Source organism: Balaenoptera acutorostrata, chromosome 2 (assembly GCF_949987535.1).
Source record: "Balaenoptera acutorostrata chromosome 2, mBalAcu1.1, whole genome shotgun sequence".
Classification (NCBI taxonomy): Eukaryota; Metazoa; Chordata; class Mammalia; order Artiodactyla; family Balaenopteridae; genus Balaenoptera; species Balaenoptera acutorostrata.
The window spans coordinates 54,925,291-54,943,420 of NC_080065.1; the positions used below are offsets into that span (position 1 = coordinate 54,925,291).

Consider the following 18,130-nt stretch of genomic DNA (forward strand, 5'->3'; position numbering starts at 1 on the left):
TGTCTCTCTCTCTCTCTCTCTCACTCACTTGCCTTTGCTCTCTTGGTCACTGAACTTGGGAAAAGCATTGTTTTCATTGATTAAGAGAAGTATGGATGTCAGGAAACCTGGCACTGTAATTTTATTAACTAACTTAAGCTAGTACCATAATAAGAAAACACCCTTTAAACAAATTCTTAGAAATGAGTTCAAGCAACATAACAATCTAGGGTGGTTCAGCACACTTCGTTTCATTTTCTAAAAGGCTCACAAACACTTGTGACCCGCAAGGTATATATAGATCGTGACTCCTCCTGGAACGGAAAGTAGGGTCCGGTTGTTCACCGCTCAAAAGCCAATAAAAAAGCAAGGTTGGTGGAAAGGAAAGTTTGCTTTATTTCGGATGCCGGCAACGAGGGGTGGGGGGTGCAGGGAACCCCCATCAGAGGCCCACTCCCCGCCTGACAACCAGTGGGCAAGAGCTCTTATAGGCTGAGGGAGGCGGCTACAGTCAGCTCTGACAGGCATCTTGAAATTGGTCATGGGTGGTCTGATCAGCGTCATCTTGATTGTTTGAGGTACAGTTAGTCTTCAGTTCCAGGGTCGGTTTGTTTCCAGTTCTTTGAGGCAAATTCTCGGAATTGTGACAGCTTATGTCATGGCTACAGCCTGGTCCTCATGTAGTTAACTTCTTCCACCTGATGGGGCTTTCAGTATCTGTAAGACAGCTCACAAGTTCACAGGATATGGCTCAGAATATTATCTGTAGCCCTTGAGAAGGAACTAAAGGCCCTTGACTTTGCTTACTGACTAAACCATTATTGTTTTTTCCTGTTTGACTGCTTTTCTTTGCCTCTGCATTTTCTCACTTCTCTGATTAAACTTATTCTTTGGCTAAAGTTCTTCCACAGACAAAAGGCAGGCTGCGGACATGGCCATGCAGACTATAGGGCCCTGCTCCATTTCACTCCTTGCTTCCCCTAATGAAGTTCAGATTCCTTACATGATCAGATTTTTATCTTGTTTTCCTTATTCCCCATTTTATTTACCCATTCTTCATTTTCACAAAACATTTTTCCTCTTCCTCGTGTGTATCCTGCACTATGTTGCTTTCATGCTTTGGTTATGTTGTCTCTTCTACCTGCTGTGGCTAAATCTTATTTCTCCTTTAAGGCCCGGTTATACTGCCACTTCCTCCACCCAACTTTCCCTCTTCCTCCTCTGCATAAATTTTATAAGTACTTTATCAGGACCTCTCATATGTCATTTGTACCACCACACAGTTAAAGAGTATGTCTTATCCATTTTCCAGCCTATAAGCTTCTCAACATCAGAACTGCCTTTGTTTCCCTCACTCTCATACATAACAGTGCCCCCCTCCATAACTGTCTGCAGTATAATAGGGTAGAAAAAGCATGGGCTTTGAAGTCTGACAGCCCTGATTTCAAATCCTTGCTCTATCATTTATTAGCCATATAACCTTGGGCAAGATACTTAACCTCTCTGAACCTCTGTTTCCTCATGCATAAAATGGAGACGATAATACCCCTTCTGTTGTTACAGCATTAAGTTAAGTGAGAAAGCAGGCAGAGAGTTCCTAGTATTGTATCTCAGACATGCTAGGTCTTAAAAACTGGTGATGGTGCTGGTAGTAGTGGTCGTACTTGTATTTTAGAAGCCACTTTATTGCTTCAGTTTCCTCAGTCCACATAGAGAGCAGGAAGAATTTTCTGACATACCACACATGCAAGTATTTAAGGACTACTTTGAACCAGTTTGGAAACTGTCATAATTACTTGAAGAAAAGTACCTCATGAGTTTACTACAAAATAATGGAACCCTCCTTTAAGTACTGTTAGCAAGCATGGTATTCTGCAGTGTTGAATTTGCTAGGTTAACCATAGCCTTAGGTGATTTTTAGATAGCAATTCTTTCTTTAGTGTTCTCCTTGATTGGCTTCATGAAATCTTTTTGTCTTGAAGAATTTGGGGCTTTCTTCTTATTGCTACAACATAGAGTATATAATGTGTAGGTTCCACACCCAGAATGACAGGGCAACCTAGGGATGTTGTCAAAATGGCCATCAAACTACAAGAATTGTGGGTCACACCATAGGGAGAAATACAAAGCGTGCTCTGTTGAGGGGCCTGGGGGCAACATCAATCAACCTTGTGCTAGTCCTGAAGTCCATGTGAGGGGGAATGAGGTAAAAGTGAACAGGAGCACAGACTACAGCCAACAGGTGGGAAGCTGGAGACCCCAGAAGAGAAGCCATTCATGTCCCTCAGTAACTATTTATATATTGTAATTGTTTCTTGTGCTCATTATTAATAAGAATGGAGAAACATCTGATAAAAAGCTTATCAGAGAATCTATACAATTAAAAACTTCATTAGTAAAAGATAAGACAATTAAGCCTAATTTAAATCAATTTAATGTTTAGTGTTCAGAACCTGTTTTTACCAATCTAAGTTCTCTTATCTCTTAATTCATTAGATAAGTCCACTTAACTTTATTTGAGTTGATTTTTAATATAATATATACTTTGTGGTAATTAATTTATGTGATGTTATGACTATAAGTTATTACCAACATGGCTGCTATTTGAATTATAAACTCAACAAAGCAATATATAATACTCTGAAAAAAAAAAAGGCAAAATTTTGTATTTGGAAAGGAGTGGGGCTTTCAAAACAAGTTGTTTTTTTTTTTTAATTACTAATATCTTAAGGGAAAGTAACAAAAGTAAAAATTAAGAAAACTTCTAATTGGAGAACTACACCTATATTGGATATTCATGCCATTTTATAAATGGTCACACTGTACTGTAAATGTACAGTCAGCCCTCCATATCCACGGGTTCCCCATCCACAGATTCAGCCAACCTTGGGTAGACCATATCCTGGGAAGAAAAAAATTCCAGAAAGTTCCAGAAAGCAAAACTTGAATTTGCTGCACACCAGCAACTATTTACGTAGCATTTACATTGTATTAGGTATTATGAGTAATCTAGAGATGATTTAAAGGATATGGGAGGATGTACAGGGAGGATATACATAGGTTATATGCAAATATAAGGAACTTGAGCATCCTTGGATTTCAGTATGGGCATTGGGGGTCCTGGAACCAATTCCCCACAGATACTGAGGGACAACTGTATAGAATTTCAAAGTGATTGTTAGATTGTAATGACATATATCTGCAGTGATTATGTACTACAAAGAGAAAGTACACATAGCAGTGTATATAGAGAGGAAACAACATTGGGTTATCAAAAAATCTGGTTTCTGATATTCCTAGCTTGGCACAATCATTTAACCTCGCTGAGCCTCAGTTTTCTCATCTGTAAAATGAGCAAGTTATTACCCTCTAAGAACTTCTTAGTATTAATATTTTTGTCTTGTGATTCTGGACATATTCCTTTTGTACTAAATTTAAAACTTAAGATTAAATAGCCAATAGAATATGAATATATAGACCCCCCTAGATATGAACTATCATATATTCACTAGCCATCCCTCCTGGAAGTGCCTAATGGAAAATACAACTGAAAATCAGTATTTTTATAGTTTATATTCCAAAATGGAATACAGTCTGAAATTGTGGATAAATTTAACTGTTTTATAACTTGTTACCTTCACATTTCTCAAATCAGCTAATAGAAAAACACAGAGGAAAATATTCTATATTTCTTTTTTTTTTTTTGGTAATTATTTATTTATTTATTTATGTCTGTGCTGGGTCTTCGTTTCTGTGCGAGGGCTTTCTCTAGTTGCGGCAAGTGGGGGCCACTCCTCATCGCAGTGCGCGGGCCTCTCACTATCGCGGCCTCTCTTGTTGCGGAGCACGGGCTCCAGACGCGCAGGCTCAGTAATTGTGGCTCACGGGCCCAGTTGCTCCGCGGCATGTGGGATCTTCCCAGACCAGGGCTCGAACCCGTGTTGCCTGCATTGGCAGGCAGATTCTCAACCACTGCGCCACCAGGGAAGCCCCCATTACTTTCTTTTGAGAATTATTTTAAGCTCCAAAATAACATGAAGAAATGAGGCTAGGATGAACAACAGAGAAAGAAAAATTAAAAATTTGTGTAAATGTAGACACTTCCACTTAACGTTCGGTGCTGAAGCATACCTCAGTGTTCAATGTTCAAGCATATTATTTCATGTAGTCCCTAAATTATTTAACCACTTTTGACTAATTTTCATGAAGCTACAGAGGCTTATTTTGACCACCAGATGGAGCCAGCATTGTTTGATTTGTAGAATTAAAAATATGCTGAAAATAAAAATAGGTTAAATGAAATTAATAAATTGCAGAAAACTTTTAGCCCAGTCTTTGCCTAAACTTCTGCCTACTCTTCATAAATGTGCATATAGATACCTCCATTATATAATTTCTTTATTGTGAATTAGTTTTTATTTGAGCAGTTTCATTGATAGAGAAACCAGTTTTCTTCTTATTCACCTTTTAAAGATATCATCTAAGCACTTTCAATTATCTTCAAAACAAAATTAGTACAGGTTCACTCAATAAATATTATGGATTATAACTATGAATATATTATATGTAGGCTCTCATTTTTATGTCAGAGAATATTCCCACTGTTACCATTTCTATAATGGATTTTCTTACTAAAACAAACCGAAAAACAGGCATTTTGCGGTGGAGGATACGTAGTTTATCCCCAGGAGCTCCTCAAGGAGATGAAGCCTCAATGCATGGCTACATTCAGTCAATGGCTACAATGAATGGCTGCAGCTCTTACAGGGATTCTACTCAGAAAGCTCAGTGCTCAAGGGCTTAATCAGGGATAATTGCCTTCAAGTTGACTTTTACTCCTCTCACCTCTATTTAATAAGTGTCAGAAATCATCTAATTCCTTACAACTCAACTTAATTAGGCAGCTATCTACAGAAAAAGTATTTGTACACTAGGGGCCTAACCCCCTACAAGGCCCTCAAGGAGCCATTCTATCCAGCAAGAGCTATAAGGCAACCATGCACACTGTTGTAATTTAAGATCTAAAAATGATCACTCTGTTCATTTGTCCATTCAGCTACTATTTATTGAGTACATACTATATGCAAGGAGTATACTAGTCCACAAACAGGGCACTGTCCCTGCCATTTGAGTTTATAGCCGAGGGGGGGCAGTACAAAGAGGTAGTTCTGATATAATGAAGTTAGCAGCTACAAAGTGTTTAAAAATTCAAATGAGGACAATATATGATTAATTATGGAGAATCAAGAAAAGCCATAAAGAACTCTTTCTAGGAAATTATTTTCATTAACCCACTGTTTGGCAGACTGCAGTTCCCATTTATTATGGTCTGGGAGGAATTCAGGACCTTTTTTTGGTAGGACTTTATTTCATCAGGACACATCCAGTATGGTGACCTGATGCATTTTTATGTCAGATTGGAATATTTTCTTCTAAGTTTTCTTGTATTTCAGACATGAAGAAGAAATAAGCAAGCTGGTTAATAGGTTGTACTTTAGAGCTAGACTGCATGGTTTCTTATGCTTGTGTTTATAATCCCTGAGATAAGTTACCTAACCTCTTACTGCCCTAGTTACCTTATCAGCAAAATGGGGTTAATAATATGACTTCCTCATAGGGTTGTTGGTTATGAGGATTAAACAAGTAATTCAAGGTACTAGTATCTGGCACATAGTGAGTACTTGAAATGTTAGCTATCATGTTAGCTATTTTCAAGTCTGGTACTTTTCCTACAATTAATTTAAGATCTGGTATGTATAAAATTTGATTAAAACATACTTTGTAGCTTCCAGAAAGTATGATGAGATACAGAGTATGATGAGATGTCAGTAGCTTTGGTATTTTTCTATATCCACTAAAGTCTGTCCCTTTTGTTTTCAAATGTTGTTTACTATTATCACTAGTAAACAACATTTACCTTTATTTATATAAAAGTTTTTATTTATTTTGGGAATTTTTCAAAAATTTCCTTGAAATAGTGGATCTAGATCTATTTAAAATCATGTATAAGTAGCTTTATTAACAGTTTCTGACACATAATAATCGCTTACTAAAGTTTTTTTAAAAATGAATGAATGTGCAGCTACTTGAAGCTTTTAGCTCCTTGAGCTCTGGTACTGAGACAGTAGAGGGTATAAGCCCTTTTATCTATAAAATGAGATTTGTAATAGATGGATACCATTGGTTCATTAGCTAAGTAATCAATAATTGAGTAGTCATCACTTCTTTATGCTCAGAACAAAAAGGTTTTGTAATGAAGAGATTCAAGTGGAGCAAAGATTATGTTTCTGACTAGTTCTTAGGGAAGAGTTAGAGACATTCTTTATAACATGCAGGGGGAAAAGTGCAGTATTGAACCTTTAGTCTTACTACAGATCGTCACCAAAACTAGGAGTCAGAACATAAGTTTTAGCCCAAGTTCTGCTGCTAATCCACGTGGGACACTAGCTAAGTTCTAGTGCTCTAGCAAACTGATGCTCTAGTAGTAAATTGATGGTTATAGTGTTGTTGGACATTCTTGTCACCAAACCCTTTTATATATATTTCCTAATATTATCTCAGAGGTCACTAAGATATTAAAATTTTTTTATTCTAACACTATAACATAGGTAAGCTTTAACTCCTCTCTAGGTGGCTAATATTCTACCCAAGAATCAGCAACATAATACTTACAATCAATGGCTTGATTTCTTAACTATTTTTACATATATTATGTTTATTTTACTCTTTAGATTACTTTCTAGAATGAAAAGCCTGCATCATGTATGCTTTAGATATCATTCATAGCATTTCCTAGAGTGTCAGGCATGTGGGCAACACTTACTAAATTTTATTTTCTGAACTGAAGTTTTAATTGAAGACAGTAGGGCACAGTGTGGGATTTTAGTATCATAGAGACCTGGGTTCAAGTTCCAGCTTTAGTATATTCTAATTGTGGTCTTATCCTGTTTCCTAATTTGTAAAATAGGTTTATAGATACTTTCTTCATGGATAGTCAAAGAACCTTAGCGTGGTACCTAACATATAGTAGGTTTTTAGTAAATGTTCTTTTTTCCCCCATTCTTCATTCCTATTTATTTAGCATATATTTTATAGAAATTTCAGTTAATAACAAATAGTTGTCATACTGCGTCATTATTTATAAATTATCATCCAGCATATATTGAGATTTTTAAGAAAAGCAGAAGTAGAGTACTCTGTACTTAAACTGATTTTTTTCAAACTCCTTTAATATTTTATTAGCTAGTTTTATGTGACTAAAATCATCCAGTCACTTATTCAATTTTTGTTTATTCAGGGGCATTCAAATACATGAGAAATGAATGTGCTACTTCCTGTTTTGGCAACATGGACTGAGTTAAGACAGAACTTTCTCCTTCTACAAATATATAGAAATTCTGGATAAAATATGATCCAGCCCAATTTAAATACTTAGCTAAGCTTGAAAGATACAGAGAAGGGGCTGGCAGGGTGAGGGAAAGTGAAAGGGGGGGGGGGGGGCGGGGAGAAAGAGAGAAGATAAGAAAGAAAAGAAAATTCCTACGTACCAGAAACAAAGGTGAGGCATAACCAGAGCATCAAGTGGGCAAGTTGACACTATAGTTGCCCAGGGGGATATTGGAACCAGATGTAGGCTCTGATAGCTAGAAGCTGAGGTTTTAATCTCACACTTGGACAGAGATATAGTCTTGGATCAAGAGAGGAAGGAACTAAAAAAACTGTCCACCTGGTCAGGAAGGCCACAAAGAAGCATGTCATTTTTCAGAGCTATATGTGGGAGGAAAAAAAAAAAGTCTATCATAAAAAAAATCAAAACTCTAAAACTCTACAAGGCACAGCTATAAAGTCTGAATGTACACTGCCTATATGGTACAGGAATCCTAAGCCAGGAAATTAACTTGGGGAAAAAATGGCTGTGCACTAATGGAACCCCTTAATTTCCTGGTAGAAACAAATGCAAAAGCTCTCTGTAGGACTCCTTACATAATCCTGGGTGCCAAGGATTCCTATGGAGCATGATGAAGATGTAGCTCTAGCTGTAGGTACACACACAGTCAAAAATTAGAAAACACATGGGGAAATAACCACTCTGGGGAGAGAGTCAGAAGACATAATAGAAGGATCCCCAAGAATAATCTGAAAGATAAAACATAACAAGTGTCTAGAATTTTAAGCTATGATTATTAAAATCAGTGACTCAGTTTATATCTTAAAAACTGATTAGATACAACTAAACAGAGAATTAGTGAACTGAAATATAGAGCTAAGGAAATTATTCATAGTGTTGAGAAATAAAAACATGAAAAATGAATGTGCTGTGAACATTTGATCACACTATAAACAGAAGTAGTTTATACTGATATGATACACCCAGTTAGGAAATAGGAGAGTTGACCATATTTTTCACACAGTTGAGTTTGTGCAGCAGATATCATTGCATTTGACTCTGTGTACCATGTAGAAGTGTTTGGGTTATAGTTTCCATGCAGTCCAGATGGAACCTTAGCAGGCTTAATCCTGGTATCACAGATGTATATAATGAAAGGTCAGCTGATTTCACAGCTATTCTCAAGCTGTTTGCCTATTCATTTTGGCTAGAAATAAAAATAGGAGGAGAGGAAAGACATCCTAAAGCCAGACAATTAAAAATCTCAGAAGACTAAGAACTAGAGAACCCATTGTGGAATGATTACCACAGTCTAGCTAATTAACATATCCATCACCTTACAGAGTTACAGTTTGTGTGTGTGTGTGTATGTGTGTGTGTGTGTGTGTGTGGTGATCAACTTTCTTAGCAAATTTTAATTATACAATGCAGTATTATTAACTGTAGTTACCATGCTGTACATTAGATCTCCAGAACTTTTCTATCCCACATAATTGAATCTTTGTACCCTTTGACCAACATCAAAATCATATTAGGTAAACATAAAAAGACTACTTGTTTCTTAGTTCACACATTTTTTTTAACTAGACAATCTCTTGAACAAAATGGCTGATTATTAATACATTACACATTACTTATTTTCCTCAAACTAGGTAACAAAGAGGCAAGCAACAAACCAAGGCTTGAATAGAAAGATTATTGGTATTCTTGATTTCAGCTGGCTCATCTCGGTTTGCCAGCCAAAGATGAGAAGAGATAGGTTTTGGGGGTTTTTTTTCCTTAAATCACAAATTTTCATTAATATATATAAATGTAACATACTGTAAAATATTAGTACTTTTTTTTTTTGAGGTAAACCTGTATTCTGTGAACCCAGATGTTAGCTAATCTTTGTTTGTATGGAATTATTGCAGGATCAAATCCATAGATTTTTTTTTCTAATTTCTAATTTAGTAAAAATTATTTCTATCTGCTCTAGGTAACTGTCCTGATTTTTTGTTAGATATATTTATATTTTATGATGCCATTAAATTGAAATTGTTTGTTGTTGTTATTATTTTAACTGGGGAGCAAAAGTGGCAGGTAATTGGAAAATCAACCAATATTGAAAAATTATATCTTATAAGGCAAGAGAATAATGTAAAATAGTATTGCTGAATTTTAGGAATACCTTACTTATTTTAAAAGTGAGATAGGGGGAAGGGTTAGGGGGAGGGATAGTTAGGGAGTTTGGGATTGACATGTACACACTGCTATATTTAAAATGGATAACCAACAAGGACCTACTGTATAACACAGGGAACTCTGGTCAATATTATGTAACAACCTAAATGGGAAACGAATTTGAAAAAGAATAGATACATGTATATGTATAACTGAGTCACTTTGCTGTACACCTGAAACTAACACAACATTGTTAATCAACTATACAATATAAAATAAAAAAAATAATAACTGAAGAAAAAAGTGAGATAGGTGATTTTATAGTCAAATAAATACAGTTGAGAACAACTACAGTAGTACAGTATATAATAAAGATGTTTATAAAATTGGTTGATAAATTAACATCAATCACTTTCTAATCTAGGTAATCATTGTGGAGCTTCAATAGAGCCTTTTTACTATTTAGCCTAAGACTATTCTATTATTCCTCAGAGGAAGAGGCTGCTCCAGATGGTGCTGTTGCAGAATACAGACGAGAAAAGCAAAAGTATGAAGCTTTGAGGAAGCAGCAGGCAAAGAAGGGAACTTCCCGTGAAGACCAGGTAACTTCACAAACCAAAATCCATACGCAGTTCATTGCCTTTTAATTGTCTTCAAGTGTTGTTAATGGAGCCTAATTTGATTATACACAAGGGGAAACATCACCTCTTAAAAATGGAAAAAGATATATTAATATAGGGGTGAAGTGACAAGGACCTTGGCCACTTAAGCAAAGATCCAGATGATAGAGTTCTTTCCTGACATAAAGGCATAAAGCCTAAAACTTTTAGGTTTCGACCTTGTACTCCCTTATTAAACACAGGAAGGAACGTAGTAAAACCACATTTTACCAGATACTCAGGTAGAACCTTTGACTAAGTGAATATTATGAGATGGGGTGATTATAAATGATGAAGGTATCTCTTCTGAATCAGCATCTCACCTGCTGCCTAGGCAGCTCCACTTGAAATTGTACAGTGCCTGTAAATAAGGCACTTTGTCCGCTAGTTGACTTCTACCATAAATAATACCACGAAAGTCTGCTTACTGAAAGTCATTCCTGAATCTTTAAGTAGTAATATAAGAGTATTGTCAGAAATCAAGAATAAAAAAAAGACAGGAAGCGAGCTCATCAATTTGGGAGTCAACACCATGCAGCACTTGGCACTTGATAAAATGAATCTCTTCAGCAGCTCTTTATGTTGAAAAGCTAGGGAGCAGACCAAAATTACTGATATTCGGTGCTGCCATATATACATGAGAACATGCCGTTTTAGGCATATAAATAAAATAGGCAAAATAAAAGTAAATTAAAAAGCCCAAGCCTGTTTGAATAAATTAATCTAATCGGGAACTATATTATAAATGACACCTAATTACTGGTAGGGAAGATCATGCATCAGTGCCCAGCGTGAAAATAATCGTAGGGAAAATTCAACAAGAATTCAGGTACAGGAAACTGTAAGTACAGGGAACTAACGTGTGCAGTTTTCAAAAGCAATGGCACATCAAATGAAATTAAGAAAAAGTACTTCATTAACTTGTTTTCATGGAGTCACAAAGTCCTCTGAATGTACTACCAAAAGATGCGCAGGATCACTCTCATTCTTGCATTCCTCTTTCTTCCCTCCTAGTAAATAATTATTAAGAATCTACCATGTCCTAATCACTGTATTTGGTGGTAAACGAGGTAGAAACATCCCTGTCTTCTCTGAGCTATCAGGAAAAAGAGGCAGTTAAGTAATACTAATAAAAGGCGGTGAACATTATGACAGGTTAGATACAGGAAACTATGTCAATGTATAACAGTAGGACCTAACACGGCATAAGAATCTGGGAAGGCCTCCCTGAGAAAATGATTTGTCAGCTGAGCTTTGAGGGTTGGATAGGACATAACATGGCTAGACTAAAGGGACAGTAGATGAGGAGTCTTTGACCTCTTTTGCAAAGAACTAAAAGATGTTAAGTATGACTGGAACTTAGACCAAGAGAAAGAAAGAGATGAGGCTGGAGAGGTAAGCAGGAGCCAGTTCACACAAGATGAATACGTTCAGATTTTTGAGCCATATGATGGAGTTGAGATTTACCCTAAGAGCAATGGGGAGCCATCGAAGGAAGGAGGTGATATGATCTCATTTGCACTATGGGAAGATCCCTCCAACCTGGCTGCAGTATGGAGAGTAGACTGGACCCGGGGCAGGACTGGCAGCACAGAAGCCATTTGAGAGACTCTTCTGTGTAGATACGCATGCACAAAGTGTGCCAGGGCAGGCCCCTTCAGCACAGCTTCTTCATGCCAGAAGGCTTGCTCTGTGCTGAAGAGCATGCTGTTAATGGTTGGCCCTTCATTCCTTCAGCAAAAGCCAGAAGACTAATTCCCCTGGAGATGCCAAACAGAAATGCCTCCATGCAGATCCTATCTTCTTCAACCTATATTGTGCCCTGTTTTTTTTGTGGTGTTAGCTTTTCTGCCTCGTGTCCTTTCTTGCCTTTCGAATGCAACTAGAGAAAGTCCAATCTTGAATACAGGAGAAACTAAGGAAGGCCGAGAGGATGTTGTTTGCCATAGTCCCAGTCCTCCTTCTTTGAGCAGATGCCAATAGCACGTTAACTGGCTCTAAAAACAGACTGCCTCGCCACTTTCAACTCAAAAGAATAAAATCCAGGTCTAGCGCAGTTTTCTAGGAAGTTTTAAAATTTCATTCCACTAAGAGGTCTCCTTTGTTTTCATTTTTCTTTATGCCCTCAGAAAAGACGTTTCCAAGTGTGTGAAAATCCACCATCAAAAATTGATGGGGTTTGCTTTTAAGTGATAGATAGATAGGTATAGAGATATAGAGATACACATGTAGAGATATATATTTATATAATATAGAGATATATACACACACAGAAACACTTAAGAAGCCTTGAAGGATATATACCAAATGTCCACAATGGTTACTTATTCTTAGTGGCGGGATAATAGATATTTTTGTTTTGCTTCTCTTTGTTTTCTAATATTTCTACAATAATCACTTTTCTTATTATAAAGCAAATACAATAAAAGTTTGTAGGTGAAAGGTTTTTTTAATGAATAAGGTTTTAAAACAAAGGATGTTTTCTTTATCTGTTAACATTGTTTGAAGAGCTTAGTCCTATAATTGCTACTCTAGAAAAAGATAAAATATCTAAACCCTAACATGCTAGCAGCCCTCAGAATGCCTATGAGGATATTCTATAGAATTTATAGTGTTTCCTTAAAACTCAGCTCGTTCAGCAACTATGGTAATGTATGTATTTTCCACTGTTGTCCATGTGGGCATTAAATTTTGCAGAAACATATAAGGCACTTTTCACTATCATTTTTTAGCAATAACTGCCTTTGTTTCTTGCAGATATTTTGACATCACCTGTCTTTATTGAGCTTAGGTCCTAGACCACCAAAACCTACTTAATTTTTTCATGAACCATGGTCTTAATGATATTTTAGATAAATTCTGGAGCCTCCAAGTTACCGTGATTCTTTATTATATTTGTTATTCACATATTGAACTATCACACACATTTTTCCTTATGAAATGTAAGTACAGTTGGCCCTTGAACAACACAGCTTTGAACTTTGTGGGTCCACTTATATGTGAATTTCTTTCAGTAAATACGTACTACAGTTCTAGACCAACTGCAGTTGGTTGCATAACCACCAGTGTAGAGGGAGAGCTGGCTGTAAAGTTATGACTGGATTTTCAACCGCTCAGAGGGTTGGTGCCCCTAACACTCATGTTGTGTAAGGGTCAACTGTATTTTAGTACTGAATTCAATGTACCAGCGTCTTAATTAGAAACTTGATTTTTGTAGACAAGGTAGTACTTTATCCCATTTCACAGTTATGTACTTTTTAAAACTATAGAATAAAAAAACATTTCTCTAATTTCTGATTCTCTGCTCAAATTCTGAAGCAAACTGTTAAGGTATAGCCAGGGGACAATGTGATTAAAATTTCAGGCACCTGCTGTTTCCTCTTACCTACAAAGGGCATTGGAGCCAAAAATAAAAATATCAGAGAAATAGTCCCTTTTTTACAAAAACACACTCAACGTGATATTTATATCCTACTTCTTTCACTTAACAATAGAATATAATATTTCATGTGTATAATTTTAGTAATAGTGTAATCACATATTCACTGCTTTTTACCAAATTTATCTAGCTCCTTATTAATAGACATTTAACATGTTTCCATTTTTCAGTTGTATGAATATTGCTGCAGCGCACATCTTTTGCATAAGCCATTTTCAGTGTTTCAGATTATTTTTCTACATGTATTCCCAGGATTGGAATTATTGAATCAAAGGGAATGATCATTTTAAAGTTTCTGATATGTATAAAAAACTTTCCAAAGATGTCACTCCAATTTACGCACCTTCCAACAATTAACATGTTCATTCATTTCACCTTCCCCAACATTGACATTTTTATATTTTTGGAAATTTGTTCAATACTATTTGTTTTTTGGTGTTTTGTTTTTGATTTCACATGTCTTAGTGAAGTACCTCCCTATCTTGTGGACACTAAAAACTTAGCTATTAGTAAGCATGCATTTTAAAGTTTAAACATCTTCTACATAAACAAATTTATTTTCCCCAAATCAGAAAATAGTCACATATCCCTGAGGGAAAATGTCACTGCAAGTGCAAATGGGGCAATGTCAAGGTTTATGAATATCAATCACTGTTGCAGCTGGAAGGCAGTTTTGTTATTTTCCTTCAAAATTAAAAAAATTAAGTGTTTTACATCCTGGAAGGATATTTTCTTTTCTGCCAAATTTAAATGTCTCTTCTGAAATTATATTTATCCTTATCAGGAAACTTAGCAGTCTAATTGTTATTTCAGACCCTTGCGCTGCTGAACCAGTTTAAATCTAAACTCACTCAAGCAATTGCTGAAACTCCTGAAAATGACATTTCTGAAACAGAAGTAGAAGATGATGAAGGATGGTAAGGCCTTTGATTTCTTTATATTACCGTGAACAAACATGCTCAAAGCAGAGACACTATTAGGATATTTCTACTATATCATCCCTTTTTTTTTTTCAGACTTTACCTTCAATTATACCCTCATCATTATAGGGCCTCAGCACCCTTTTACTTCATTTCAGTTCAGTAAGCATTTATTTAGTGCTTGGTGTATTCCCAGTATTGTGCTAGCCAGTAGAAAATACACAGGAAATATATGACCCTATCCTTGCCCTAAATAACTTTCTAATATTGTGGAAAAGATAAAGACTCAGGTTAAACAGCTAGAAAACAGCCTTAAAAGATTCTGAGTCATTAACTTTTTACACTTTCCCACAAACATTTTAGAACTCATTAGTCCATTTCATAATCCTACTAAGTTCCTCTTCAAATTATAACCTACAGGATCCTAGCAATACATGCATAGTTAACTTATTTTTATCTTTGGATATTTTTCAGCTTTTTAAGACACTGATAAGAAATAAAGGGATTAATGACTTGTATGTGTCCTGTGCTTAGCACTTTATCCTATGCTGGCAAAAAGGAAAAAAAAAGAGTAAGCACTGTGCTTTTCTCTTCTCACACTCCTCTGCCCTCCAGCTGACTCCACATGTAGTATATTAGGCCTCCCCGCACCTAACTGCCTCCACGCCCGCACTACACCCTGGCTCAGGCACATGGCTGCGAGCAAGCCAGTGGGTCACCCCCCACACATGACTCACCCTCTGGAGCCTCTGAACTGTCACATGTGCCATTACCCCAACCCAGAATCATAGCCTCACTCCTCTCTGCCAAACAGCATCTCTCCCCTATTTCAAAACTCTGTTCAACACTCCCATCCTCCAGGAAACCAGTCAGCAAGATTTGTTGAGCACTCACAAATCTAGAGGGTGGAGGAAAGAGGGCTGGAACACATATTAAAAAAGACATAAAAACACTTATTAAGAAAACATTTAAGCAAGTAAGGCTCTGCAACTATATATAACTTTAATCAAAAGGGCCGGGTGATGATGATTTGAATGGGATGAATCCTACCTACCATATGATCCTGGAAATACTTGTATATTTCTCGATACGTGATTTCTGTATGATCTGGGTTATGATGCCAATTTTTGTAAAACCCTAGGTCTCTTTTAATAGGTTTCTATTACTTATGTGTATTTGTCTATACTTAAATTCAAAGTCGCTTAAGGCAGAAGCTGGCTCCTCCCATAGTTCTTTGCCAAAGGTGAAGGCTCAGTGAGTGTTGAATGACCCATAGAGATAAATGCACATTGCACAGGAAAACTTTCTTTTGATATGACTGGACAGGTTTAGTTTTATTTTGGATTCTTTGAATGTCTCAAAATATCTTTCAAATGTTTTGGGTTCAGCCACTACACACAAAAAAATGTTTTGCCAAGTCCTCTTCCCCTTATTTTTGAATCCATATGCATTTTTTAAGGAAATATGATCCATGTGTTTCTGATTCATTTACACTTAACTCATCAAGATGGTGTTTTGTAAGAGCAGTTTGATGCCCAATAAGTTTTTTTAACCTTTTTGTAAGCCATTTAAGTCCTTTTTTATTGAACAGGAAAGTCACCAACAAATTTAAACCCAGAAGTTTCATTTGAAACTCAACCCACAGGATTCAAATTTACTTTCAACTCGGCAAGGCCATTTACCTTCCCAAGGTCCTTCCTAGTCCCCTGGTTCAGTGTCCTCTCATTCTGAATTCCTCATTAGCATCAGGTATCAATTAGTGTTTTTGAAAGTGTCATTCTTGTTTTTGATGTGATTTCACAATACAATCAATGTTCTAACATCCTCATTAGAGAGTTAAACAAATGGGGAAACTTCACCAGATTGGGGGGGAAAAAAAAATCACTGGTCAATGACATTGGCTAGTTCTCCATCTGGGGAACAAAAATAAGTGGTAAAGGAAGGGGAAATAGGGTAAAGGAACCATTACCAGGGGTTCCTTTCTGCTTGCAATTGCAGTCACCTAACCAGAAAGTCAGAACTCTACACTATGTACCTACATACTTTTTGTATATTTTTTTAATCTAACATCTAATTAAAGTACCTTTAGTATTCTTACAGAATACATGGGGGCACTTATACACAGCCTTTTTGTTGCACTGTAGAATACTGAAATCTTGTAACCTGATAAGCAACAGCATCACTTCTGTTCATAAATAAACCGGTTCAGCTTTATCAAGTCTCTGGTGATTTAGGTCATCTCTCATGAAGTATACTCCACTCGGAAAAGAAGTCTTGTATTCAAAATGATTTATAGCAAATATTATGACTTCATGGCATGTGCATGTGTGTTATGCATAAATTACATGGTTCCCAGACTATTTTGTAGGTCACGCTTGCCGCTTTTCTAAGAAGTGAAAGTCAGCCAGTGCTGTACTACACCGTCAGGGTCTGTTATCTGAGGTAAAATGATTGCTTCTAAGACATTTTTATGTGTCCACATGAGTGACCACACATTGAGGGATCATTTTCATTTTCTGTCAAGATAGAAACCATTACCAATTTGTTATGTTTTCTTTTACTTGGCAAACTGTTCTATTCACATTTTTGGCTGAGCTGCTGTATTGGCATAGTATACAACAGACATTTGGGTACCATTCAGCAGCATTCTACTTTTTATGCAAAAAAAAAAAAAAAAAGTCGGAGGGGGAGAGAAAGAAAAGAAATATGATTCTATTGTAAACACTGTATATGGTGTTTGCTAATTATTCCCAGATTTCACTGTCTAACAAGGCATTTAAGGAAGTGTTATTAGTAGGTCTAAGCTGAAATGCATGATAGAAATTTTTCACTCAAAATTATTATCATTCTTCCTTTGTTGGGATATATACTGCCAATATTTGATAGTGGTAGTGACGGGCACCAGACTGTAGTATAGCAGCTAAAGGAGGCTCTTTGCCACTACATTCCTTCATCCCACAGCATCACACACTCTTATAGCTATAGAAACCTTCAAACATGGATTTTATAAAACCAATTAGATACATAGCAGGAGTTATCAGCCAAAGGATTCATATGACCATGTGGATGAAGTCCATATGCCATTTTGGGTTTGGTTAGATAAAGCTTGGTTAGCTCCCAAAAAAAGTTTTGAGAGCTGTCTGACAAGGCAGTAGAGAGACTTGTAAAAAAGAAAGCCACCTGCTCCTTACACAACAAAATTGGCATTCTAAGAGGAGGGAAAAAATTAAATCTATGAGAGTAGACTGCAGTCTTGTGAACATTAACTATTCACTACTATGTTCCATTGAAAATTCTTTCCAGATTGTTAACATAAAACTTCACAACAAACATACAAGATAAAATAATAAACAATATAAATGTCTATCTGCCTTCCTCCCTTTTCCTCTTCTCCTCTCTCTCCCCTTCACCACTTTCCCTTAGTACATACAGTATTCAGTAATATAAGGATAGGAAAACACTAACAATTGCATGGTTGCCTCAAGTAAATATTTTCATTTTTTTATTATATAAAGAAAAGATATTCACTGTAGAAAAACCAGAGTATAGATCCCGCAAAAGAAGTAAATTAAATCACTTGTGA

General features: G+C 36.3%; 1 protein-coding gene across 3 annotated transcripts in view; it reads left to right on the forward strand.

Moving 5' to 3' along the window:
* The window catches only part of CWC27 (CWC27 spliceosome associated cyclophilin), a 248,828-nt gene that overhangs the window by 162,970 nt on the left and 67,728 nt on the right, over positions 1 to 18,130 (forward strand). For all 3 annotated transcript variants that reach the window (XM_057540311.1, XM_057540313.1, XM_057540312.1), the window contains 2 exons: positions 10,022 to 10,131; positions 14,441 to 14,544. In XM_057540311.1, coding sequence (XP_057396294.1) covers positions 10,022 to 10,131; positions 14,441 to 14,544 — 214 coding nt within the window. The remainder of the gene's footprint in view (positions 1 to 10,021; positions 10,132 to 14,440; positions 14,545 to 18,130) is intronic.